Raw genomic sequence first — 26,282 nt, forward strand, 5'->3', positions numbered from 1 at the left:
GTTTTACGTCACTTCTCGGCAAGCCAGCCTCGACTTACATTTCAGCAAGATAGTATCCGCCCAGAAATGGCAAGAGTTTCTACTGCTTGTCTTCGGCTTGTCATTAAGGGGCTCCGGAACGCCCTATACTTGCAATGTTAAAATAACGCTTATAAATCACATCTTTCCTCACAAAGTATTTGAGGTAGGAAGTTGAACTTTTTACAGATTATTTATTGGAATATGGGCTACAACTTAACACAGGGATTTTACAAAATTTTAGTTCAGTTATTAAAGATGATTTTTTTTTTCAATTGTAATGAAAATTCACAACATTTTTTTGCAATTTTTTATTTATATATTCAAAAATATACAGTTTTTTGGAAAAAGGCTGTGTTAAATTATGCAGAAGGTACTGTGTAACATTTACTGAAAGTTTGAAACAAATATGTTTGGAAGATCCTTAGAAAACATGTAATTAGTATGAGAAAATAAAAGTTTTGGGAATCGAGCGACAAAGATTGGATTAACTTTTTAGTGCATTCCAGGTCCATAGGATGGATTATCTTCATCCTCTGCAAACTCCTCCTCCAGCTTCCTCTTGTTCCTCCTCCTGTTTACTCTTGCTTGTATTTCTAGACTCTTTACAGCCCTGTCTGCAGCCCGAAGGCGTTCCTTGTCTAAAGCAAGCATCGCTCGTTGTTGTGTTCGTAGATTTTGCTACCATTTTCTTCAGTTGCAGTTACTGCAACACTGTTCCAAAAGGTGATCATGTATGAACATTTATCACATTTCAGTTGTATTTCACTAGCAAGTCCTACGTGCTTTATTATGGAAAGTTCCAGACCAACTTCACTACAATGAATACATCTTACACAGTTTGAAAAAATTCCTTTGAGAACCGACATATCAAATATTTCATTCACATCCGATTCACCCATAAAAAATTCATAGTTTTCACTCATTGAACCAAGCTTCTTCTGTGAAGTATTTTCTTTCCCACTTTGACTGCTATGGGCAGGTGTACTTGAGAGGTTAGGTTCACTCACTTGGTTATCGTCTTTATTGTTTACAGTAATGACACATACCTTTGGCTATCCAACATTTCTCCTTTTCTTAAGCCTGCAGAGGATTTCTAATAACTTTACTTTTACTCATTATTATACTTCAACAAAACAGAGACTCAAGAAACAGAATTAATTACGAATATTTTCGAGATAACGACAGAGTAAATAAACATGAAACAATCGACAATCACACCAGCGATATATATTGAACCATCACAGGTTATCCACAACACATACTTTATCTCACATCACTAAAATGTACCTGATGAACACGGACGTTAATAATAACACCATTTGACATCAGTTTAACTGCGCCACAGTTGGTCACGCCCATGTAGAACACATTTTAAAAAAAATTTAAAAATAGTTGTAGTCTTCGGAATTGAATAAATTATATATCTATTAAAAGGTAATAGTCTGCAGATTCAGAAAACGCAAAAAAGTAAAAATTGAACTTTTCATGATTTTGAGCCTTTCCGGAGCCCCTTAAAATCGGCGGATCTCCCCACAATTGACAACATTTGTAGCATTATGTGCAGCGTCATCCAACATACTGATGTTCCAACGATCCAACACGGAAACTGGACAAAATTTGGCACGATATCTATCGTTGAGAAGGACATCCAATAACTGTGCCAATCGCTGCCAAACCAAATAACTGCTTCCATAAGGGTCAGTGGCAGTAACGCGTTGTTGACTTGCCCAGTTTGTGAATTTCTTTCTCTTGAATAAATAATCCAATCTTTCTGAAATTGTAACAATTTGTTTATCCGAACATTTACTTCTATCAAGTTGGGTTCCGTTCGGGTAATTCTTTCGTGGCACGTCACTTTTTGTGTCTTAGAGTGTGTCCTAAAGTACTGATACTACACTACGAAGATAAGCTTGCGCATATATGCTAATAAAACAAAACTTGCCATTTGTTATTATTTTCCTTCGTAATTTTAATATGAGACAAAACTATGTGAGTATTTGTAACTGTAACGAGATAGTGTCGACACTCAAAAGATGTTCCAATGTAACATGAAGTTAACAGCATTTAGAATACTTTCATCATCGTAAAAATTTTAACATCAGCTATTACTCTCAAAATCCTTAAACAAACTGTCACTCTTTGTAAACACTTATTAAATTAAAAATTAATTTTAAACTGAACACGTAAGATATATAAATAACGTTTTGTCTCATAGTAAATTTTGGGTGCTTCGAGAATAATTAGCACGGTTTGTACGCGCACTGCCTGGAAAGTAATGCACCGCATTTTTTTTCTTCAACAGTTCCATATTGAACATAATGAGAATTATACACACGAAAGAATGGTGTCTTGCCTACACACCCTGTTCTTCTAGGCAATCTCCAGCTCGTTCTAAGGTCTTCCTACAGAGCGAAATAAGGGTGTGAATGCCCTGTCGGTAGGAATCCTTGTCCTGTTGGCGTATCCAGTGCATCACTGTGTGAGCACCTCCTCATCGTCCTGGAAATGTCTTCCACGAATGGCATCCTGTATTCTGACCTCGCGAGCGGCAACATCAGTTTGCTGCAACATGTCAGGTGTGACAGCAGTGGATGGTCTCGACCGCTCCAAATCGTGGAGCTCCGCCGAAGCGCCTTCTGATGATATCACCCTCCGTGCCCAAAGACTAACTGTACGTCTGTCGACAGCAGATGTTCCATATATCTTGCACAAGCCTTTGCGAATATTCCCCACAGTTTCTTTCTCTGCAGTGAAAAATTCAATGACGGCACGTTGCATGTAACGTACGTCACGTACAGACGCCCCTTTGAAACTGTCTGCAGCTACGCTATCCTTCGGAAGAGACGGAAACCTGGAGCGCTCACTCAGGAGACTTTAAATATTACATACCTAACGTTTCCCATTCATAACATTGTTTTAGGCTGAGAAAAAAGTGCAGTGCTTTACCTTCTGGGCAGCTCTCGTAGTGTCATTGCTTGCCGCCTATCGCGTTAGACTCGTTTTGCTGCTGAAAGAATTAGCAGCAACTGACTCTCTTTGTACACAGTGGTTTTGGAAGAGACAGTAAAACAATTTTCAAGTCTCTGCGTTCGACCTGAATATATGTTTATCTTGTGACACTGAGCTGTGTTTATGAGTGTGGTTTGGTTCACGCATAATGAAAATAAAACCTAATATTCTGAAAACAAAAACAATTGATTTACGACTGTATTAATAAGAACCCGGGATCTGATAGTCGGAACTAGTACGACGCCGAACCCCAGACGAACTGACACCATATACACGTTAATTAAACTACATTTTATAAAATGTGTTGATGTCTCTCTTAAAATGATTATACATTTTCGTTACAGTATTGTGCACTCTCATGAAATGTCACGGGCAGTAAGCATTTTCTACGTACTTAATTAGCAGAGGATCGTTAAACATTAAAACCAAATTTTTGCAGAGTTTCATATAGCTTTATCTAATAATACTTTGTGTGCTTTGCGGTATGTGTGACACATGGAAGTGACATGAAGGGTCATGTTCCACTGCCAGTCTGTACATCGTTTATGAGATGCATATAGCAAGTCTAGTTTTCAGTATGAATACACACTCTGCAGCACAATGTGAGATGTTCTGAAATTACCTGGCAGATGAAATCTGTGTACCAGACCGGGACTCGAAACGAGGACCTTACCATTTCGCTACACGTACTCTGTCGACGGAGCTCTCGAAGCGCGGTTCATGGTCCGCCCACGTAGCTTTATTTCAGCCAGTACCTCATCTCTTACGTTCCAAACTTCAGAGAATGTCACCTGCATACCATGAGGGCTCTAGTTACTCAGATCGTAGTTTTTATTACTGTGGGGGAGTGGTGGTGGGGAGTTTAAGTATCTGTGACCTTGATTGTTTATTTAGTGATATAGTGGTTAAGGTAAATTACTGTCAGTTATACATTTGTGATTTTCAAGCCAAAGTTCACCATGGAGGCGCGGCCTTGTCCGGGGCTCAACTTGTTAAGGAAAGAGTAGATCGTCTACGAAGCTAAGATTCGCTCTCAAGTTGACGAGGACAGCGTTTCCTGGTCTTACAGCTCGAGTGAGAGCGGCTTTGGATAAGCTCCTCGGCGTCACCGCAGAAACTGTTGGTGAGGCATGCAGGCTTTCAAATAAGTAAAAATGAGTAGTGTGTTGGCCCTCAACTACATACCCTCCGATTCATAGTTCAAATATTAAAAGTTTTTGCTGGTTTCGTTGTCTATGGGCTGGGATGCATAGTTGCCGCATTACAAGCCAAATACTGCTGAGTCTACAGTATACAATATGAATACACACATGAATCGAATGGTTGAAGGTTCTTGTCACTCGGCAATTGCGAATTAATATAGAAATTTATAAATGAAAGATTGCAATTAAATAAAATCTGCAGGTACTATTTTAACGAATTAAAATGATGAGTACGATAATAGAATTACTTTTGAGAATGCGGTATATTTCTGCAAAACACTTATTGGTTTCGATGGTCCAGCAGTTAAATAAAACATAAGTTGAATAACAGGGAAACAATATATTCCTACTGCACATAATTAATTATGAACGACAACGTAGCTCGTGAGATATTCACTTCGAGACGCTCACTACGTCTTCACTGTAGAAGCCACGGAAATCCCACAAGTGCACAAGTCGGCACTCCGAAGTATTTCTATCTGTCGCGACCACGCGCAAACCGCTCCACACTCTCCACGTCTCTGCCGCGACCGTGCATCCGTTGCAGTGTCACGTCCAGCACTCAGCCGCGTCCTCTCGCGTACCGTCTTTCGCACCGCACTCTTCAGAACTACCCCTCCATTCACTTTGGTAGTTGCCTCCCTTAGTAATGAGCGCTTTGATTGGCGATAGCGCTCCCTCCATGTCTCCAAGTCAACGTACATTCACAAACATATTGAAGCACATACGAAATACTGGATTTACATTTAAATAACTTGAAATTAAATAAATATTCCTACGGGTGGACCATAAACACGCTCTAACACACATTATTAAATATATAAACGATTATATAAAAATATATCAAAAGAATAGAAACAAAGTAGGCCTGTAGCTTAATGTTTCTGTGTTTTCTAAACACAGTAAATAATTGACCAATTTCTTCATGAATAGTATATCTAGGATATAAACGAAGACATAGATGAATAAATATATTTATAAACATGCTGCTATCGTTTCTTCGTCTAACTGTGTAGTACGAGTTGCATTCAAGTTCTAAGGCCTCCGAATTTTTTTGCTAATTAACTACTCATTTAGACGTAATCGCCCTGCAGACGTACACATTTTTCACAACGCTGACGCCATGATTCCATGGCAGCGGCGAAGGCTTCTTTAGGAGTCTGTTTTGACCACTGGAAAATCGCTGAGGCAATAGCAGCACGGCTGGTGAATGTGCGGCCACGGAGAGTGTCTTTCGTTGTTGGAAAAAGCCAAAAGTCACTAGGAGCCAGGTCAGGTGAGTAGGGAGCATGAGGAATCACTTCAAAGTTGTTATCACGAAGAAACTGTTGCGTAATGTTAGCTCGATGTGCGGGTGAGTTGTCTTGATGAAACAGCACACGCGCAGCCCTTCCCGGACGTTTTTGTTGCAGTGCAGGAAGGAATTTGTTCATCAAAACATTTTCGTAGGATGCACCTATTACCGTAGTGCCCTTTGGAACGCAATGGGTAAGGATTCGCTGTCCCAGAACATGGACACCATCATTTTTTCAGCACTGGCGGTTACCCGAAATTTTTTTGGTGGCGGTGAATCTGTGTGTTTTCATTGAGCTGACTGGCGTTTTGTTTCTGGATTGAAAAATGGCATCCACGTCTCATCCATTGTCACAACCGACGAAAAGAAAATCCCATTCATGCTGTCGTTGCGCGTCAACATTGCTTAGCAACATGCCGCACGAGCAGCCATGTGGTCGTCCGTCAGCATTCGTGGCACCCACCTGGATGACACTTTTCGCATTTTCAGGCCGTCATGCAGGATTGTGTGCACAGAACCCACAGAAATGCCAACTCTGGAGCCGATCTGTTCAACAGTCCCCCAAAACAATTCTCTCCACTTTCTCGATCATGTCGTCAGACTGGCTTGTGCGAGCCCATGGTTGTTTCGGTTTGTTGTCACTCGATGTTCTGCCTTCATTAAACTGTTGCACCCACGAACACCCTTTCGACACATCCATAACTCCATCACCACATGTTTCCTTCAACTGTCGATGAATTTGAATGGTTTCACACCAGGCAAATTCAGAAAACGAATGATTGCATGCTGTTCAAGTAAGGAAAACGTCGCCATTTTAAGTATTTAAAACAGTTCTCATTCTCGCCGCTGGCGGTAAAATTCCATCTGCCGTACGGTGCTGCCATCTCTGGAACGTATGACAATGAACGCGGCCTCATTTTAAAACAATGCTCATGTTTCTATCTCTTTCCAGTCCGGAGAAAAAAAATCGGAGGCCTCAGAACTTGAATGCACCTCGTACTGATGGCCTGACGTGATCAATAGTAATCGGCCACTTTGACCTCCAATAACTCATGTACTATTCAAGTTACATACCTGTAATTTATATCAATTTAGGTTTACACTAACAGCTTTCTAAAGACACGTCGAGCGACAAAATCGGATGAACCGCTTAGATTCTGGAAATCCGCTGCTGGGTGTTACTTGTATAATTTACAGTCCGATACTAAACTTTAAACTAATAAAGATAATGAAAATCTGATTACACCATCACAATCGTCTTGCAAATAATGGTGATGTACATGTTTCTTTTTGAGGTATCGTGATTCCTCTGGCTACTATTAATTTCTATTCGAATTGTGAAATGTCTGCCATTAAGGTTTCACAAAGTCCGCCATCTTTGGCACGCCCGGCATGCAAGTCTCTTTCATCGACATAGTGTCAACATGGAATTCCCAGCCACCAGCTCGCACTGGACAAATCTTGCTTCGGCCAACGCCCGGCACCACGTGGTCGCCCTGCCGAGCGGCCCGCACATACCGAGCGGCCCGTGCGGCCACGCCAACTCCGAACTTAGAATATTTTCAGGGCGCCACAATTCGCCCGTTACCTCATAGGCAGGAGACGCGATGCCACATTATACTGCTGCATTTGCCAGTGTAGTTCTGAACATCGATTTTCTTGACGGCGCTTGTCCCACTTGTAAACAACTCGCTGGCCTTCAGGCACTGATTTTGCGTTGGGAAAATCGGATTAATGATTTTGGCCATTTTAAGCCTGATGCCAAACAGTTGTAAATTATTCAACAACGGCAGGGTCAGGTTACCGAAGTGCAAGATGTTGCAAATCAGTTTGCGTTAGAGGATGTAGCAAGCTCGAGTGGAAACCAGGTTTCTGATACTTAAGTCCGTTTGAGTAATCCTAGTCAGGCGTTTTCTTGTGCTCAGTCACTTTGTACGAGTAATTTCAGTGAACTACCACACCCTATAGGAATTTTATTGAGGGAAATTGATAAATAGCCCACTGAGTCGGTGAGTGACATCAACGTGGTTTCATGGCTTTCGGTTAGATTTGAGCGGCATGCGAACGCATTGAATTTGCCTCATGATCAGGTTCTTTGGTTACAGAATCAGTTAACTAGCGAAACACTGAGTCAAATATTTGTTGATAATTTGCGTGAGGTAAAAGGGTTGAAGGAGTTGTGTCAACGGGTGATCTGTTTCAAGCTGTCATCCTGTTTGAACAACGAGCTGCAGTGTCAGTGCAATCAAGTAATGAGGCCTTGAGTAACTATTAAAAGCGGTTTAGGACCTCTGTTTTGGGCTTAGAACTGCAAGTTCCCGAGGGACAAATTGTTGGTAACATACTGGAAGGGATGAAGCCCGAGAATCGATCTTGCATCTCCTGTGCTTGTAAGCCCATTCCCTTTGATCAATTAAGCGCTTTGGTTTGCAGCATTGAACGACTTAGTTACGCTTATAATCATCGAGTTGAATCATCTTTTGGTTGATTGGGAGCAAGTGATCGTTCGGTCTAACCCAAATTCGACAATGCCCGGCGACAACGATTTAATGTCTGTTTTTGTTGCCGGTAGATGGGACATTTTGTTCGTGCATGTCCGGTTCACTGAAAAGGGACAGTCCCAAAATTCCCAACAGCGAGTCCGGATGTGGCACACAGTTTCAATCCGCCAGGTAGATTCAGATAAGCGCACACTCCGCAGCAGGGTGAAAATACATTTTGAAAACTTTGCTCAAGGCTGCGGCTAAGCCCTGTCTCCACAATACCGTTTCTTCCAGGATTGCTAATTCCGCGAGGTATACAGGACAGTTACTGTAAAGTTTGGAAAGTAGAAGAAAGAGGTGCTGGCGGGTGTGAAGCAGTGTGGTCAGGGGCAGTGAAGGAGAGGGTGCCGTGAGCCTTTCTTGGATAGCTAAGTCGGCAGAGCACTTGTTCATGGAGGGATCAGGCCCAAGTTTTGACTTCTAGTCTGACAACCAAGGTTCGACTTCCAGTCTGGTATACAGTCTTAACCCGTCAGGAACTTTCATAACAGCAATTATAGCTCTTGTAACTTGATGTTTTCAGTATATGGGGTTATTCAGCTGCCCATAACGCTGGGTTTTATGAAATCCGCAACACCTTCAAATATCATGTGGAAGATTTTCGTATTCTCTCGTTCGCTACGAACAGACTATTAGCGCTACTTAAAAAATTTACATGGCCTTTTCGTAGGACATTTAATGCAGCTAAAATTTTTACCGGAATACGTTTCCACTAGATTACATAGTTTTGAAATTATTCAATAGAAACATTCAAAAGCCATCTATAAATTCAATTATCTTGAATAACCCGAGAACCGTGCCCTTCAACGAAGACGTATCGCTGTACAAATTTTAACTACATTAAATTTCCTACAAAAACGTCCCTTTTATTTTTTCTGTAGGTCTAGTGGTTTGCGCGTAGCGACTGAAAGAATATGGAAATATCACACATGATATTTGAAGGTGTGGCGATCTAAAGAAAACCCAGTATTTGGGGCAGCTGAATCACTCTATCTAGTATCACATTGGGGCATACGAAACGTTTATCTTCTTGAACAAATGGAGATGTACTATACATACCCAACGCTGTAACCGCATTTGTTAACAAACAGTGCCTCTCGACTTCTATGTAGCAAGGTCAAGTACTGCAGATAGCAAGATCAATTTCATTCAGCATAATATGGCCAGAAAGAGGAGGTCTTGCATAAAGATTTCTTTACAACTAACTAGCCAAAAAGTTAAATATTAAAGTAAATGTTTGATGCTTAACTATATTTTCTAGGGATGGAGCTCGAAGGAAAGGAACTTAAACAATGTGTGTGTGTGTGTGTGAGAGAGAGAGAGAGAGAGAGAGAAGAGAGAGAAAGAGAGAGAAAGAGAGAGAGAGAGAGACAGAGAAAGAGCATCATGTATGTGATAAATTACTGTAAATTTGATTCATATTTGTTATAGTTTTATAAAATGTTTGAGTCTTCTGAAGCTTAAAAATGAGAACAGATCTTATCCCCTCAATAGAAGGTATATTCTCCAACAAAGTTCCAAGATGGCTCAAATGGTTCTGAGCACTATGGGACTCAACTGCTAAGGTCATTAGTCCCCTGGAACTTAGAACTAGTTAAACCTAACTAAGGACATCACAAACATCCATGCCCGAGGCAGGATTCGAACCTGCGACCGTAGCGGTCTTGCGGTTCCAGACTGCAGCGCCTTTAACCGCACGGCCACTTCGGCCGGCCAAAGTTCCAAGATGCTAGAATGTTTTCCCAGTGATGTGCTTCTAGAAACCTATACTTTTGATTTCAGCTATTAACAGTTCTCGGTTAGTTTTCTTAGGTCCTACATTTTATCTGATCAGCAGTGAAAGCGTGATTTTAGCAAAACTATTTTTAATTACGCTAGCTACTAAAATGTTCAAATGTGTGTGAAATCTTATGGGACTTAACTGCTAAGGTCATCAGTCCCTAAGCTTACACACTACTTATCCTAAATTATTCTAAGGACAAACACACACACCCATGTCCAAGGGAGGACTCGAACCTCCGCCGGGACCTGCCGCACAGTCCATGACTGCAACGCCCTAGAACGCTCGGCTAATCCCGCGCGGCCGCTAGCTACTGTACACACGCTGTTGATCATACCTCGGGTGAGACGTGCTGGTGCTGCTGCTGCTGCTGTGTCTGATCATGGTTTTTGTTGGAGTGATTCCGCGAGTGGTTGCCAGGCAGCTCCACCATGGACACGGCGACGAACGCCTCCTGGTGGTGGCTGGCGGCGGCCACGGACTGCGCCTCGGTTACTCTGTGGTACGCGAAGTGTCGGCTGCAGAAGCGAACAGCATTTGCAGCAGCGAAGTGTAAATAGCAATGTCTCGGAAGAAAATGCGTGTCACTAATACAATCTGATCACGAACGAGTGGACATGATTTCAAAAGGGAACAGTATAGCCATGACGACAGATTGGGTTTGTCTGTTACCTCTGAGTGGGCGGCGGGTTGTGGGCGGCGCCTGCTGCGCTGACCGGCGTGGCGGCCGTGCTGCGACAGGGAGGCGGCGGCGGCGTGGGCGGTGGCGTAGCAGGCATTGGCGGGGGCGGAACTAGGCCGCTGTCCGGCCTGCATGCACAAGCAACCTCACTGTACTCTCCACAACATACCTGACGTACTGACTCGCACTAGTGAAGCAGCGCAGGTTAGTGCTGATCGCTTACAAGTTACTGGATGCATTCTAAAATTACACTGATGGAGCATGATAGAGCAGCAGTCCCGTATTTTTCAGATTTTGTGGGAATGTTCACCACAACTTATGTCGTTAGGGTCTTCAGTCCGAAACTGGTTTGATGCAGCTCTCCACGTTACAGTATCCTGTGCAAACCTCTTCATCTCCGACTTACTACTGGAACTTACATCCTTCTATATTTGCTTACTCTAATGATCTCTTGGACTTCCTCTACGGTTTTTACCCGCCCACACTTCTCATCAATTCTAAACTGGTGATCCCTTGATGTCTCAAAATGTGTCATATCAACCGATTACTTATTCTAGTCAGATTGTGTCACAAATTTCTTTCCTCCCAAGTTCTGTTCAATGTCATCTCATCGGTTAAGTGAGCTACTCGTCTAATCTTAAGTATTCTCCATTTAAAAATCGTCTATCCTCTTCTTGTCTAGCTGTTTACCGTCCATGTTTGACTTCCATACACGACTGAAAAAAGAAACTAAACTCCACCCAAACAGGCCATGAAGGCCAAACGGTACCGACCGACCGCCGTGTCATTCTCAGCTCATAGCCGTCACTGGATGTGGATATGGAGGGGCATGTGGTCACCACACCGCTCTCCCTGCCGTATGTCAGTTTCGGATACCGAATACATACATGGCTACATTCCATTAAATCACTTTCTAACACTTAAATCAATATTCCATGCTAACAAATTTCTCTTCTTCAGAAAGTATTTTTTTGAAAACGCCAGTGTACATATTATGTTCTGTCTACTTCGTCCATCGTAAGTTGTTTTGCTGCCCTAACAGCAAAGCTCATCTACTACTTTAAGTTCAAATGGCTCTGAGCACTATGGGACTTAACAGCTATGGTCATCAGTCCCCTAAAACTTAGAACTACTTAAACCTAACTAACCTAAGGACAGCACACAACACCCAGTCATCACGAGGCAGAGAAAATCCATGACCCCGCCGGGAATCGAACCCGGGAACCCTACTACTTTAAGTACCTCGTTTCATAATCTAATTCACTCAATAATATTTGATTTTAATTCGATTACATCGCATGACGAGTATTAAATGGTACAACTTCCATTCCATTCAGACTGTTGTCGATCATCGTAAGTGCGAAGTGTGACTCCACGGGTATAAATACACAGTTGTATTAGTTGTGGCAACGAAGCAAACTACCTTCGAACGTTATCTTGAGGAATGCCTAAAAAACGTACTATATCCGTTCATGAAGTTTGCTAGATAGCCGGCCGTTGTGGCCGAGTGGTTCTAGGCGCTTCAGTCCGGAAGCGCGCTGATGCTACCGGCGCAGGTTCGAATCCTGCCTCGGGCATGGATGTGTGTGATGTCCTTATTTAGGTTTAAGTAGTTCTAAGTTCTAGGGGACTGATGACCTCAGATGTTAAGTCCCATAGTGCTCAGAGCCGCTTTGTTTGTGATACAGTGTGAGCCTCAAACAACAGAAACCAGTTCGAGTTTACAATCTGTCCTTCACTAAGCTGTTACCGCCGGTTCATGCTGACACAGTGTCTGTAACCGCTGCTGTTGTAATCCGTACGTTGCTCAGAGCCAGTCGAACAATGCTAGTGTCCTGTCTTGTAGTAGTGCTTCAGGAAGGACACGTGCTTTCCCTTCTTTCCTTCCACAATTGTGCTTATTGCATCAGTCAGCTGTGATGACTCCTTGTCTCTATTACCACTGATTCGACCTCTCTCAGATGCTGAAAGCTAGCGATAATTTACACTTGTGTATTGTCTGAGGTGTTATGTTGTCTGTCCCCCCTAAAATTTTCCAGTTAAGTTAGAAGCAAACGATTCTACATCTGCAGGAATGGTTTACTTTTGTACTGAAAAAAATTGGAAAAAAGCTCGCATAACAATGAACTTTTAAGTAACGAACCCGACAGGCATTCAAATACTAGCGTCTCTGCTTGTTAGTTTTCAGTTAGTGTATCATTCGTGTATAATACTTTCCATTTCCATCAGTCTATATCTCGTCCATCACAGAATATAGTAAATATTACCGACACACAAAATAAAAAATGTTTGTAGTTGCGTAATATTGTGGATTTCGTTTTAACGTTAAAATGTGTCCAGAGGCAGTAATGAATTTCAGAGAAACCAAATAATTAAATGGCAATGGGAGAACAGTTTACTGCAAATCCGTTCTGCCTCTTCGCTGGACGACAAAAACGGGGAGTCTCCTGAACAGCCCAACCGGAAAATAAATGCATAAAACTTCGTCACTGGAGCGAATGAATACAAATGTTTGTGAAATCAATGGGACCTGCATGGAAAGCGACTTGTACAAACTGAACCTAAATGCTAGGTATCATTATGTAGGTCCACAAAAACAACATTTTCCACGGATCCCAGACTCCCTTGCCGCGTTCGCTAGCGCAGTCCCTTGCTGCGGCGTTCGAGTCAGCGCGAATGCTGGTAGTGGATTTAACTATCACTGCCGGTGTTAGGCTGGTGCCGGGAGGACACGCAGTGGCGTATAGTTCCAGACTTTCAACAAATGTTCTGGATTAAATTTCAACCCTCATCGCAGTGTTTCATGAAGTGAGATCATGCGAAATGGTCGATGGTGGTCCATTCGTCGGACATAGGCGCCATACCGGTCTCGCCATGGTGTTATTCATAGCAATAGGCTATATGCTTGCACCGTGTTTCATTCTACAGAACATAGAGACTACCACGACAGCACACTCAGCATACATAAAAAGATATGCTTAAAACCAACTCTCACATAAGCGTCATAATAAGCATCTTTTCGCGCTGGGCCAGCCGCGGTGGCCGAGAGGTTTTAGGCGCTTCAGTCCCGAACCGCGAGGCTGCTACGGTCGCAGGTTCGAATCCTGCCTCGGGCATGGATGTATGTGATGTCCTTAGGCTGGTTAGGCTTAGGTAGTTCTAAGTTCTAGGTTTTTTTTAATTTTTTCTCTTTAATTTAAGAAAAAAAGTTCTAGGGGACTTTTATGACGTCAGATGTTCAGTCCCATAGCGCTCAGAGCCACTTTTACGTGCTGGAATAAAACCGTATCTACTAGGCGTCGTAATAGCCATCCTGTGTCTACCGCTGAACGATGCCACACAACTCTTTACCTAAATATCGAGCTTCCGGGCGTGCTTCCAAGTTGTTGTTTCCATTTTTTGCACGTATCGACCACCACCGAGAGCAGTTGCGCAATGGTTAGCATACTGGACTCGTATTTGGAAAGACGACGGTTCAATACCGCGTCACGCCATCCTGATGTAGATTTTTCGTGATTTCCCTAAATCACTTCAAGCAAATGCCTGGATGGTTCCTTTGACAGGGCACGGCCGAATTCCTTCCCTTATCCGATGAGACCGATAACCTCGCTGTTTGGTCTCTGCCCCCCTATTAACCCAATCAAATCGACCACCGACCCAACATTACCTCCAGGTACTGAGAGTTTTGCTATTATCCTATGTGAACTGACTGCCTGGAATCCAACCAAACTGAACTGTTGACGCATGCTTGACGACATACGTAAGGTCTGCCGGTCCGGCAAAGATTTTCGTTGTCGTCATTCGCAAATACAGCTGTTGGTAGTTCTTGTTCGGAACTGCGAATTCATTTGATGTGTTTCGTAACTGCTGTGGTCGCCGCAGTGACTGTTCCTTAGAACATACATGAATGTACAAAGGAAGACTGTTCCTTTCGACATACACGCACGTCCAAAGGAACCTTGCATCGTAATCACAATAACGCAGGCCTTGAAATATCATACGACCAGTTGTTTATCTCTTGCAGCTGTTTATTGTCGATTACGATTCATGAGGCCAAATAAACAATTCAACTCTCTTTTGTGTCTCAGAACTCGCACTGGCACTCCGCGAAACACAAATTCTGTCAGCTTTTGACAAGTGTGGTAGCTGTGATGGCCGCTGAGTTTTTAATAAATTGAGTGTTGAAACCCAAGGTTATTTAAACTGAAACCACCTTCCCTGTTTATTCGATTTTCTGAATTTTTATTTCGATGGACTCCTTAATTATGCTGTCAAATGGTTGAAATGGTTCTGAGCACTATGGGAATTAACATCTGAGGTCATCAGTCCCCTAGAACTTAGAACTACTTAAACCTAACTAACCTAAGGACATCACACACATCCATGCGCGAGGCAGGATTTGAACCTGCGACCGTAGCGGTCGCGCGGTTCCAGACTGAAGCACCTAGAACCGCTCGTCCACACCGGCCGGCAATTATGCTGTCCCAGGAGCTTGGTGTCTATACTACTTTACTGGGAGGCTGGGCGACACCTGTTTTCCTTAGTTTCTTTAGTCGGATTTGTCGCTAATATTCCTAAGTTCTATCCTTGAACGTTCTGATAGTCTGGTCCATGTAAGTCATGCCACATTCGCATGGAATACGATACATATCTGGTATTCGGAGACCTAAATCGTCTATAACTTTACATGGAATATATTTTACCTCAGTTGGAGAGAGCGTAGTGGTTGCCATTCTTCCGTTGGAGTAGACCGATATCTCCATATATTCGGCCAGCTTAAAATAGATAAACGATTTCCAGCTTCTCTGGAGAAATTTGGAAATTTGTGATAAGATCTTATGGGACCAGACTGCTAAGGTCAGCGGTCCCTAACCTTACACACTACTTAATCTTAGATTAACTTACGCAAGGACAACACACACACGCCCATGCCAGAGTGAGGACTCGAACCTTCGTCGAGGGGATGCGCGCGAACCGTGATAGGAATCCCCTGACAACGCCGCTACCCGTCGTGGCATTAGCTTCTCTCTCTTGGTCTCAGTTTTAACCGATTCGTCAGGCGTTCTTCATTTTAGCTGCTACGATCTGAGTACTCAGCCTATCGGAATGCTATTCCTAGGCATTGTAATTCTTCGTCGATGCCTGTTTTGTTTGAAAATGTTTGATCTCTCGAGTTGAAGGCACTAGAATCCGTCACTTTGTAACCAATATGCTTCTATCGGTACGTGGACGACACATTTGTATTGTGGCTACGTGGAGCGGAAAAGCTTACAGAGATGCTGGAACATAATATTCTCGATGGAACTTGGAAAACAGGGCGAACTTACTTTTCCGCTGACATGTTGGTTGAGATAAGAAAGGATGCCAGGACCACAGTGTGTATAACAAACCTAAGCACCTCTGCAATATAATCAAACTACCAAATGCGACGAGGCCACTATCGTGATGCAAACACCAAGAGTCTGGAACAGTATAAATGAGGAGCCTATCGAATTAAAAACGTCAGAAAATTAATAAACAATGAAGACGCATTCAATTTCAATAATGATCCTAGTTGAAACATATCTCGCATAATATGTATTATTTTATTTTATTTTTATTGTTCGCATAAATTAATCTTCAGTCTCTAAGAAATCCATGTCACCAATTGTGCCTGTAGCCCCGGAGATTACAGATCGAATATTAATTGTACCTTTCTATTACATAAGTAGTTTTGCAAATGTATTTATTTTCGCTTCAGAAGCGAATGTCTGGAAAATTATTGCCGTTTGTACCCCAGGTGCGGCAGCCGTTCAGGAACTGGGTTTCTTCTTTGTTGGAAAATAGTTTTATTGCTTCTCTTCTTTTATTACCATATCTGTGTGGTTATTCTTTCAGCTACAGTTGTGGTAGCCTATCGGCTACGTTAAATGAAGTTAGTATTGCATGTCGTATACGTTTCCTACTTTCGACATTCACTGATTTGACTGCAAGTGTAGTGACTTAAAATTTACGTTTCTGTGTAGATATGGCACGCCTTTCTGCAAAAGGTCAGATCTTCTTCTGTTTACTAGCAATTTTTTTGTTCTTAAAGGACACGATAGTATGCAGTAAATATTGTAGGTTACAAGAAATTCGTAAATAAACTGTTCGGTAATGAAGCAGTGCACATCTAGTAGGGTTGTCAGAAAAAAGTGGCGTCTTCTTGTTGTTTCTTGTTGTTGCTGCAATTTCTTGCGCTACTCACCTTCCCCTTTGTAAAAACAATTCTACAGACCATTAGAAAGAATTAAGTTGGGATTTTGTTTTCAGAAGATCTCGCCCAACTCAACAGCGTAAATTCCGACCACTTGGTGCGCTGCAATCGCATTGCGTACACCACAGTCTATTAAATACGGCCAGAACACATTCTGGTGCGAAAATTGTTACCGTTTTTGTCGCGCGGGTTAGCCGTGCCGTTTAAGGGTGATTACCACGATTCGCGCGGCTGCCCCCCGTCGGAGGTTAGAGTCCTCCCTCGGGCATGGGTGTGTGTGTTGTCCTTAGCGTAAGATATTCTAAGTTAGATTAAGTAGTGTGTAAGCCTAGGGACCGATGACCTCAGTAGTTTGGGCTTACCACAAAAAAAATTTTCTTTGCTACAGTTTTATAGCTGGAGCTATTCTAGCGCTCCAAGCGGTGAGAAAACAGACAGTCACGTGCATTGTAAGGATAATGTTTGTTTTCAACTATTTTTCACTTAATTAGCGGAATAGTGGTTGTGTTTAGTTAGTTACCAATAGACGTGAATTATTTTGAAATACATGTAACAACAGCCGAATCACACTGATTGAGCTTCATAAGCTACAACTCATTCATGAAGAAGTACATTCGAGTATGTCCATATTGGAGGATTACTCTTCTAATAGCAAGAGACTATTGAGAAGCATATATTTCTGTTAGTGGATGTTATTATTAACATATGCACTTTCCTCGACACTTCAGAAATTTTTTATGGAGTCCAATGAGTCATCGTGTCTTACACTTCCCTTGTCTTTCTAATACAAGAATATTTTTGTAAATGTAATTAAATTTGTTTCAAACGCGAATGTGGTGAAGATTCTTGCCGTTTGTGGCTCAGATTTAGTAGCAATCGTGGAACTGGTTTCTCCTGTGTTGGAAACAGTTTTATTGCTTTTGACGATTTACTATCGCCTCTTTGTGGTTTCCCCTGAAGCTAAAGTCCTGATGGGTTATCTGAGAGGTCGAATAATGTAGGTATTACATTCCATACAGGTTTCCTAGGTTCCATATTCACTGATTTGGCTGAAAATGTAGCGAACAAAATTCTGCTTTGCTGGACAGGTCATCTGGCGTTCACTAGCAATTTTTTGTTACTTAAGGAAAATGACATTAGTCAGTAAATGTCTACACTACGTCCCAACAGAAAATTAACTAAACTGTCCTGTAACGCAACGTTTCTTATTTGTAGGTTCTTCGGGAAACTAAATAATCACAAATGTGGTGTAATTTTATAGTTATGTCACTGCATACACAACCAATTGTAACGACTATGTTACAAATCAGTATAAACATTGGTAGCAGCACCCATCCGATATCGTATTCTGAAAATGTCTCTTGCTGGCCGCTCGGGACTGTGCTATATATAAAATGTGTTAAAGAAACTCAGTAATTATATTCAGTTTTTTGAAAAACGCAAGACATGGAAGAGAAGTTTCTCTTCTTGTTAAGTTCCTCCGAATCTTCTCTTCAAACTTTTCAGATCTGTAGGGCGTACATGTTGCAAACATCGTAAAATATCGGATTTATCTAATAATGTTTATCACTTTCGTAGTTAACAGTGTTTGCAGTTTTTATATAAACCATTTATCACTACGATATTAATTTTATTTGCTGAGGTCATATTTTCAGGTGAACGTGTCGGGAATTGTGCTCACATTATTTGAAGGTAGAATGACCGAATGCTTATTTCGACGTGTTATTTAAGTATCGTATTCTTAAAATGACGAATCTGCAGATCTATTTCTACGAAGTCTGAACTAATGCCGGAAGTCAATATAGTACTTTCACGGTCAACGAGCCTTCAAAAAATGATGGTGTACAAAAGCCACCAGCGCGTGATACATCGAAAGTAGCCTAAAAGTATAATCACAGTGATACTGCACAACAAAGAATTTGACTGCTTTTCGATGTGTATTCTAGTACTAACCACATCGTGAAATCGCATTTGTGATTTTTCTTTTCCGTGGCAAACCTTTATTCATGCATTGTTTACTTTTTACACGATTTAAACATTTCCCGCACATTAATATCTGCTAGGGAGGGAAGATACGTTACAGAGTAGGGCACCATTTTTGTTAAACTCTCGTTAGCCATTTCATCCAGCAGAAGAGACAAACTCTGAGAGAATTTAACTAACACAGAGTATAAGTACGAGTCTTGGAAAGCAAAAGAGCATCAAAGGACGTAGTGGGTGGTGAGCGTCGGGAATCGAACTCGGCTATGAGTAGTTGTGTGAGACGAACAGTAGTTCATAGTCTGGTTGCATTCAAGGCAGTGGGTACCCATAACAGTAAAACTCGCAGGGCCTAAAGAAGATAGCTGCGTCGCTCATCGAAATATTGTACATAAAGTGGAAACAACTTGGCAGAACATCCAGCATCACACTATAAATCAATCATGCCACGAAAACATGAGAGATCATAATTATTTACTTTAAGGTATTTCTAATAGCTTCCGTAAATGGTCCATACAACGAAATGCATAATACGAAAAAAAAAGTATTACAAAGATTTAGTTACTTTATACACAGGTCAGGAACATACTGATATTTTTTTAAACTTATTTATCCACGCTTGCAATGTAAAGACATTGAACATTCCGTCACCAAAATTATTTGTCCCCAGTGAAACATATAAAAGAAGTGTGTAGTTATAAGGTCGCACACTGTCACTAGCTTCGCGTAAGATATCACTATCTAAGTACACAGTGGAAGATCTAAAATTACTATCGCACTAACACGCGACGAAATAAATTTCTTTAGTAATGGGAGCGGACTCAATTATTTGGTCAGGGAGGAATATAATATATCTCGCAGATAGCAACGTAAGTGTAATTTAGGATTTATGTATCATACCGTCTGGTTCTCTGACAGTCATCTTAGGGTATTTTCAAGGGAAATTTCTGTGAGATGTCTGTTCTCACCTCGATAAAATGTCCTCGGACTTCTTACCGTGTCAGCTTTACGAATAACTTCGGTCTTTAGATAAGGTTTCTCACAGTCATCGGCAGCAGTAACTAACTTAAATGACTTTTTTCTGCGTTCAAACACGAAAAGTGAGTAATACGTCGTTTTGTAACTGCCACTTGGATGATATTGTTACTGAAGTGATAGGACTAAGTATATATTCTTTTCCTTGCAATTTTTCAGTTTTATTCTTGAAAATGGCTAAATATCGGTGGTGAAATCATGGCCCGTAATATAAAATTTTCCAGAAATACCAAGGTGAGGATGACATCCATTAAAAGAAAAGTTATTGGCTGTTTTTTATACCAGTACCCGGCACTGGTATTGTTGAATATTGAAAGAGTGAAGTTGGGAGGAAACCAAAGACAGTAAGGAAACCCTGAATTATCAATAAGATGCTCTGGAAGATCCAGGAAAGGAGGAAGCGTGAAATTGTTAACTAATAAGAATAAAGAAAAATTAACAGCACACTCACGAGATAAACAGACAAAGCGAAAGACTATTACATAGAAGAAATGTGCGGCGAAATATGGTAGCTACAAAGAAGCGGAAGGTATGACCCTATGTGCCAGAAAACGGAGGAGACGGGAGGAAGCGAGAACAAAGGACCGCCGGCCGCGGTGGCAGAGCGGTTCTAGGCGCTTCAGTCCGGAACCGCGCGACTGCTACGGTCGCAGGTTCGAATCCTGCCTCGGGCATGGATGTGTGTGATGTCCTTAGCTTAGTTAGGTTTAAGTAGTTCTAAGTTCTAGGGGATTCATGACCTCAGATGTTAAGTCCTATAGTGCTCAGAGCCATTTTTGAGCAAAGGACCTTCGGAGTACATGACTCCAGGGGACAAAAGTTTAGGACAAGCGGAGTTGCTGAAAACGTCGTCCGCAAAAGAGCGAAATGAGACAGGGGAGGTTATTGACGAGACGGAGAAGGTCCCAGTATACGGACAGCCGAAGCAGAGAAAGCGATTAAGGAGATGAAGAAATCTACAGGAGACCGCGACATGCCGGTGTATTTGCTGAAAGATGTCGGAAACGGAGGGTTGTAATCGCTGACGCAACTAGTCAACAAAATCTACGAAATCTGCGAATGGCCTAAGAACTCTTCGGACGCCTCAGTGGTTTATGTCAAGAAGAAACAACAAATCAACAAATTTTGTGATTACAGAACTGTCAGTCTGATATCAGACGTGGCGACGATCTTTGGATGAATACTCAACAGACGTCTAGAACAAAATATTGAAGACGTAATGGCAGAGGACCAGTTGGGATCTAGGAAAAGAAAAGGAACCAGTAACGCGATGCCCGTGGTCTGTATTTTGTCAGAGTTTTTGCTATTAACGAAGAAGTTCGCTCTTGTTTGATAGACTGGCATAAGGCCTTCGGCAAAGTCAGATGGATAAAATTGATGAACATCCTGCAAAAGCAAGGAACAGACTGAAGAGATTAGAGACTAATTCTCAACTTGTGCCGGGGTAAAAAAGAAAAGGTGAGATTGAATTTCAGCGTGGAATTGGGAAGAGGGATCAGGTGAGGATGTTGTCTTATCACCGAAAGACTTAAATCTGTATGGAGAATGGTCGCGAGGGAAACTTTGAACGGATACGGCAACTTCAGGATATGAAGATGACTCATTAACATCATCAAGTAAGTAAATGCTCTCCAAAAATCACACAGGGCTGTGACATATGACGAGTCGGCTGGTGTAATCCCAAAGGGAATATGGGATGCTAATCAACATTGAGAAATCTAAAGTGATGTGAATATCTAAACGGGAAAAACCTTTGAGGATTACTGTCGACAATCGAGAACTGGAGAATGTGAAGCACTTGAAGCGCTTGAGAAGATTGCTAACACAGAAAGACCACTGACGAAATGAAAGTGGAATAAGAGACGCATTCAACAAGGAGTTGAGGTTGGAATTAAGGGAGCTTTGAATTAAAGACCAGAGACGTGGACCATGAGAAAAATGCAGAAAAAGTTTTGAAATGTGTTGCTGAAGGGAAATAGAGGAGATCAAGTGGGTGAGAGACGATGATGAATTGAGAATAGGAGAGAGGAATGCTGTTCCCAATACAACTCTTGAGAGGAACATCAGCTACATCGGACACATAATAGACACGAGCGGCCCATAAACGGCATTATCGAACGGAAGACCAGAGAGACTAGAGGACGAAGAAGGAGAAAAATTAAACATCTGGATGACATAAAAGACGGAAGGGCATGCAGCACATTGAAGAAAGAAGCTAAAGACAGCGAATATTGGGGTCAGAAATTCTCTGTACGAAGACACTGACATGCCACTAGCATAATATTTACATAATAATAATATTAGAAATAATAATAATCCGAAATTTGATCGGCGTCATCGTGATATACATATTATAATTATTTTCTTAAACCCTGACAAAGACGGATTCTGTTGAAAGGTCAAAAACTCAACAGAAGTTTTCTGTAACCTCACAGTGTTAGACGCCAGCATACGTGCACTACTGAAGCCACGGTCCTCGTTTAATTTCTGTACATTTTAATTTTAGCGCCCTTCTTGATGACACAATTTCAGTGAGTTGCAGTTGTTTAGTTGCGAATATAACGGAAGCAGAAAACAGGAATTCCAATATTTTACACAAATAAGATTTTAAAACTGTGGTCACGCATGTGGACAGTCGTCAGCCGCAACGACTCGTACATTGCAGTGCAGGTTTTATAATGGCGGCCGTGAATAAACTGCTGTTGCATCTGTTAGACAGCTAGAGTACAGCCATTACAAGGACTCGTGCTTAGTAACAGAGTGAAATTTCCCGGAACTTGGTATAAATGTACCTGATTTATCACGTCCCTCCTGTAGGAGATCTGTGGAAACCTGTTCTGAAATGTACTGTGCTCGACAGTCCTAATAATTTTTTTTTTTTTTTGTCATCAGTCTACTGACTGGTTTGATATGCGGCCCGCCACGATTTCCTTTCCTGTGCTAACCTCTTCATCTCAGAGTAGCACTTGCAACCTACGTCCTCAATTATTTGCTTGACGTATTCCAATCTCTGTCTTCCTCTACCGTTTTTGCCCTCTACAGCTCCCTCTAGTAATAAGGAAGTCATTCCCTCATGTCTTAGCAGATGTCCTATCATCCTGTCCCTTCTCCTTATCAGTGTTTTCCACATATTCCTTTCCTCTCCGATTCTGCGTAGAACCTCCTCATTCCTTACCATATGAGTCCACCTAATTTTCAACATTCGTCTATAGCACCAGATCTCAATTGCTTCGATTCTCTTCTGTTGCGGTTTTCCCACAGTCCATGTTTCACTACCATACAATGTACTCCAGACGTACATCGTCAGAAATTTCTTCCTCAAATTAAGGCCGGTATTTGATATTAGTAGACTTCTGTTGGTCAGAAATGCCTTTTTTGCCATAGCGAGTCTGCTTTTGATATCCTCCTTGCTCCGTCCGTCATTGATTATTTTACTGCCTAGGTAGCAGAATTCCTTAACTTCATTGACTTCGTGACCATCAATCCTGATGTTAAGTTTCTCGCTGTTCTCATTTCTACTACTTCTCATTACCTTCGTCTTTCTCCGATTTACTCTCAAACCATACTGTTTACTCATTAGACTGTTCATTCCGTTCAGCAGATTATTTAATTCTTCTTCACTTTCACTCAGGATAGCAATGTCATCAGCGAATCGTATCATTGATATCCTTTCCCCTTGTATTTTAATTCACTCCTGAACCTTTCTTTTATTTCCATCATTGCTTCCTCGATGTACAGATTGAGGAGTAGGGGCGAAAGGCTACAGCCTTGTCGTACACCCCTCTTAATACGAGCACTTCGTTCTTGATCGTCCACTCTTATTATTCCCTCTTGGTTGTTGTACATATTGTATATGACCCGTCTCTCCCTATAGCTTACCCCTACTTTTTTCAGAATCTCGAACAGCTTGCACCATTTTATATTGTCGAACGCTTTTCCAGGTCGACAAATCCTATGAAAGTGTCTTGATTTTTCTATAGTCTTGCTTCCATTATTAGCCGTAACGTCAGAATTGCCTCTCTCGTCCCTTTACTTTTCCTAAAGCCAAACTGATCGTCACCTAGCGCATTCTCAATTTTCTTTTCCATTCTTCTATATATTATTCTTGTAAGCAGCTTCGATGCATGAGCTGTTAAGCTGATTGTGCGATAATTCTCGCACTTGTCAGCTCTTGCCGTCTTCGGAATTGTGTGGATGACGCTTTTCCGAAAGTCAGATGGTATATCGCCAGACTCATATATTCTACACACCAACGTAAATAGTCGTTTTGTTGCCACTTCCCCCAATGATTTTAGAAATTCTGATGGAATATTATCTATCCCTTCTGCCTTATTTGACCGTAAGTCCTCCAAAGCTCTTTTAAATTCCGATTCTAATACTGGATCCCCTATCTCTTCTAAATCGACTCCTGTTTCTTCTTCTATCACATCCGCCAAATCTTCACCCTCATAGAGGCTTTCAATGCATTCTTTCCACCTATCTGCTTTCTCCTCTGCATTTAACAGTGGAATTCCCGTTGCACTCTTAATGTTACCACCGTTGCTTTTAATGTCGCCAAAGGTTGTTTTGACTTTCCTGTATGCTGAGTCTGTCCTTCCGACAATCATATCTTTTTCGATGTCTTCACATTTTTCCTGCAGCCATTTCGACTTAGCTTCCCTGCACTTCGTATTTATCTCATTCCTCAGCTACTTGTATTTCTGTATTCCTGATTTTCCCGGAACATGTTTGTACTTCCTCCTTTCATCAATCACCTGAAGTATTTCTTCTGTTACCCATGGTTTCTTCGCAGCTACCTTCTTTGTTCCTATCTTTTCCTTCCCAACTTCTGTGATGGCTCTTTTTAGAGATGTCCATTCCTCTTCAACTGTACTGCCTACTGCGCTATTCCTTATTGCTGTATCTATAGCGTTAGAGAACTTCAAACGTATCTCGTCATTCCTTAGTACTTCCGTATCCCACTTCTTTGCGTATTGATTCTTCCTGACTAATGTCTTCAACTTCAGCCTACTCTTCATCACTACTATATTGTGATCTGAGTCTATATCTGCTCCTGGGTACGCCTTACAATCCAGTATCTGATTTCCGAATCTCTGTCTGACCATGATGTAATCTAATTGAAATCTTCTCGTATCTCCCGGCCTTTTCCAAGTATACCTCCTCCTATTGTGATTCTTGAACAGGGTATTCGCTATTACTAGCTGAAACTTGTTACAGAACTCAATTAGTCTTTCTCCTCTTTCATTCCTTGTCCCAAGCCCATATTCTCCTGTAACCTTTTCTTCTACTCCTTCCCCTACAAGTGCATTCCAGTCGCCCATGACTATTAGATTTTCGTCCCCATTTACATACTGCATTACCCTTTCAATATCCTCATACACTTTCTCTATCTGTTCATCTTCAGCTTGCGACGTCGGCATGTATACCTGAACTATCGTTGTCGGTGTTGGTCTGCTGTCGATTCTGATTAGAACAACCCGGTCACTGAACTGTTCACAGTAACACACCCTCTGCCCTACCGTCCTATTCATAACGAATCCTACACCGGTTATACCATTTTCTGCTGCTGTTGATATTACTCGATACTCGTCTGACCAGAAATCGTTGTCTTCCTTCCACTTTACTTCACTGACCCCTGCTATATCTAGATTGAGCCTTTGCATTTCCCTTTTCAGATTTTCTAGTTTCCCTACCACGTTCAAGCTTCTGACATTCCAGGCCCGGACACGTAGAACGTTATCCTTTCGTTGATTATTCAATCTTTTTCTCATGGTAACCTCCCCCTTGGCAGTCCCCTCCCGGAGATCCGAATGGGGGACTATTCCGAAATCTTTTGCCAATGGAGAGATCATCATGACACTTCTTCAATTACAGGCCACATGTCCTGTGGATACACGTTACGTGTCTTTAATGCAAAGGTTTCCATTGCCTTCTGCATCATGTCGTTGATCATTGCTGATTCTTCCGCCTTTAGGGGCAATTTCCCACCCCTAGGACAAGAGAGTGCCCTGAACCTCTATCCGCTCCTCCGCCCTCTTTGACAAGGCCGTTGGCAGAATGAGGCTGACTTCTTATGCCGGAAGTCTTCGGCCGCCAATGCTGATTATTTATCAAAATTTAGGCAGTGGCGGGGATCGAACCCGGGACCGAAGACGTTTTGATTATGAATCAAAGGGGCTACCCCTAGACCACGGGTACTAAACTCCTCCCGAACAGGCCATGAAGGCCCAACGACACCGATCGGCCGCCGTGTTATCCTCAGCCCACAGGCGTCACTGAATGCGGATATGGAGGGGCATGTGGTCAGCACACCGCTCTCTCGGTCGTATGTCAGTTTCCGAGACCGGAGCCGCTACTTCTCAATCAAGTAGCGCCTCGGTTTACCTCACAGGGGCCGAGTGCATCCCGCTTGCCAACAGCGCTCGGCAGACCCGATGGTCACCCATCCAAGTGCTGGCCCAGCCCGAAAGCGCTTAACTCCGGTGATCTGACGGGAACCGG

General features: G+C 42.1%; 1 protein-coding gene across 3 annotated transcripts in view; it reads right to left on the minus strand.

Moving 5' to 3' along the window:
• The window catches only part of LOC126466578 (serine/arginine repetitive matrix protein 1-like), a 636,028-nt gene that overhangs the window by 25,925 nt on the left and 583,821 nt on the right, over positions 1-26,282 (minus strand). For all 3 annotated transcript variants that reach the window (XM_050096398.1, XM_050096396.1, XM_050096395.1), the window contains 2 exons: positions 10,522-10,659; positions 10,187-10,367 (listed from right to left, as the gene is read on the minus strand). In XM_050096398.1, the coding sequence (XP_049952355.1) occupies positions 10,187-10,367; positions 10,522-10,659 (319 nt within the window). The remainder of the gene's footprint in view (positions 1-10,186; positions 10,368-10,521; positions 10,660-26,282) is intronic.

Source organism: Schistocerca serialis, chromosome 1, assembly GCF_023864345.2.
Source record: "Schistocerca serialis cubense isolate TAMUIC-IGC-003099 chromosome 1, iqSchSeri2.2, whole genome shotgun sequence".
Taxonomy (NCBI): domain Eukaryota; kingdom Metazoa; phylum Arthropoda; class Insecta; order Orthoptera; family Acrididae; genus Schistocerca; species Schistocerca serialis.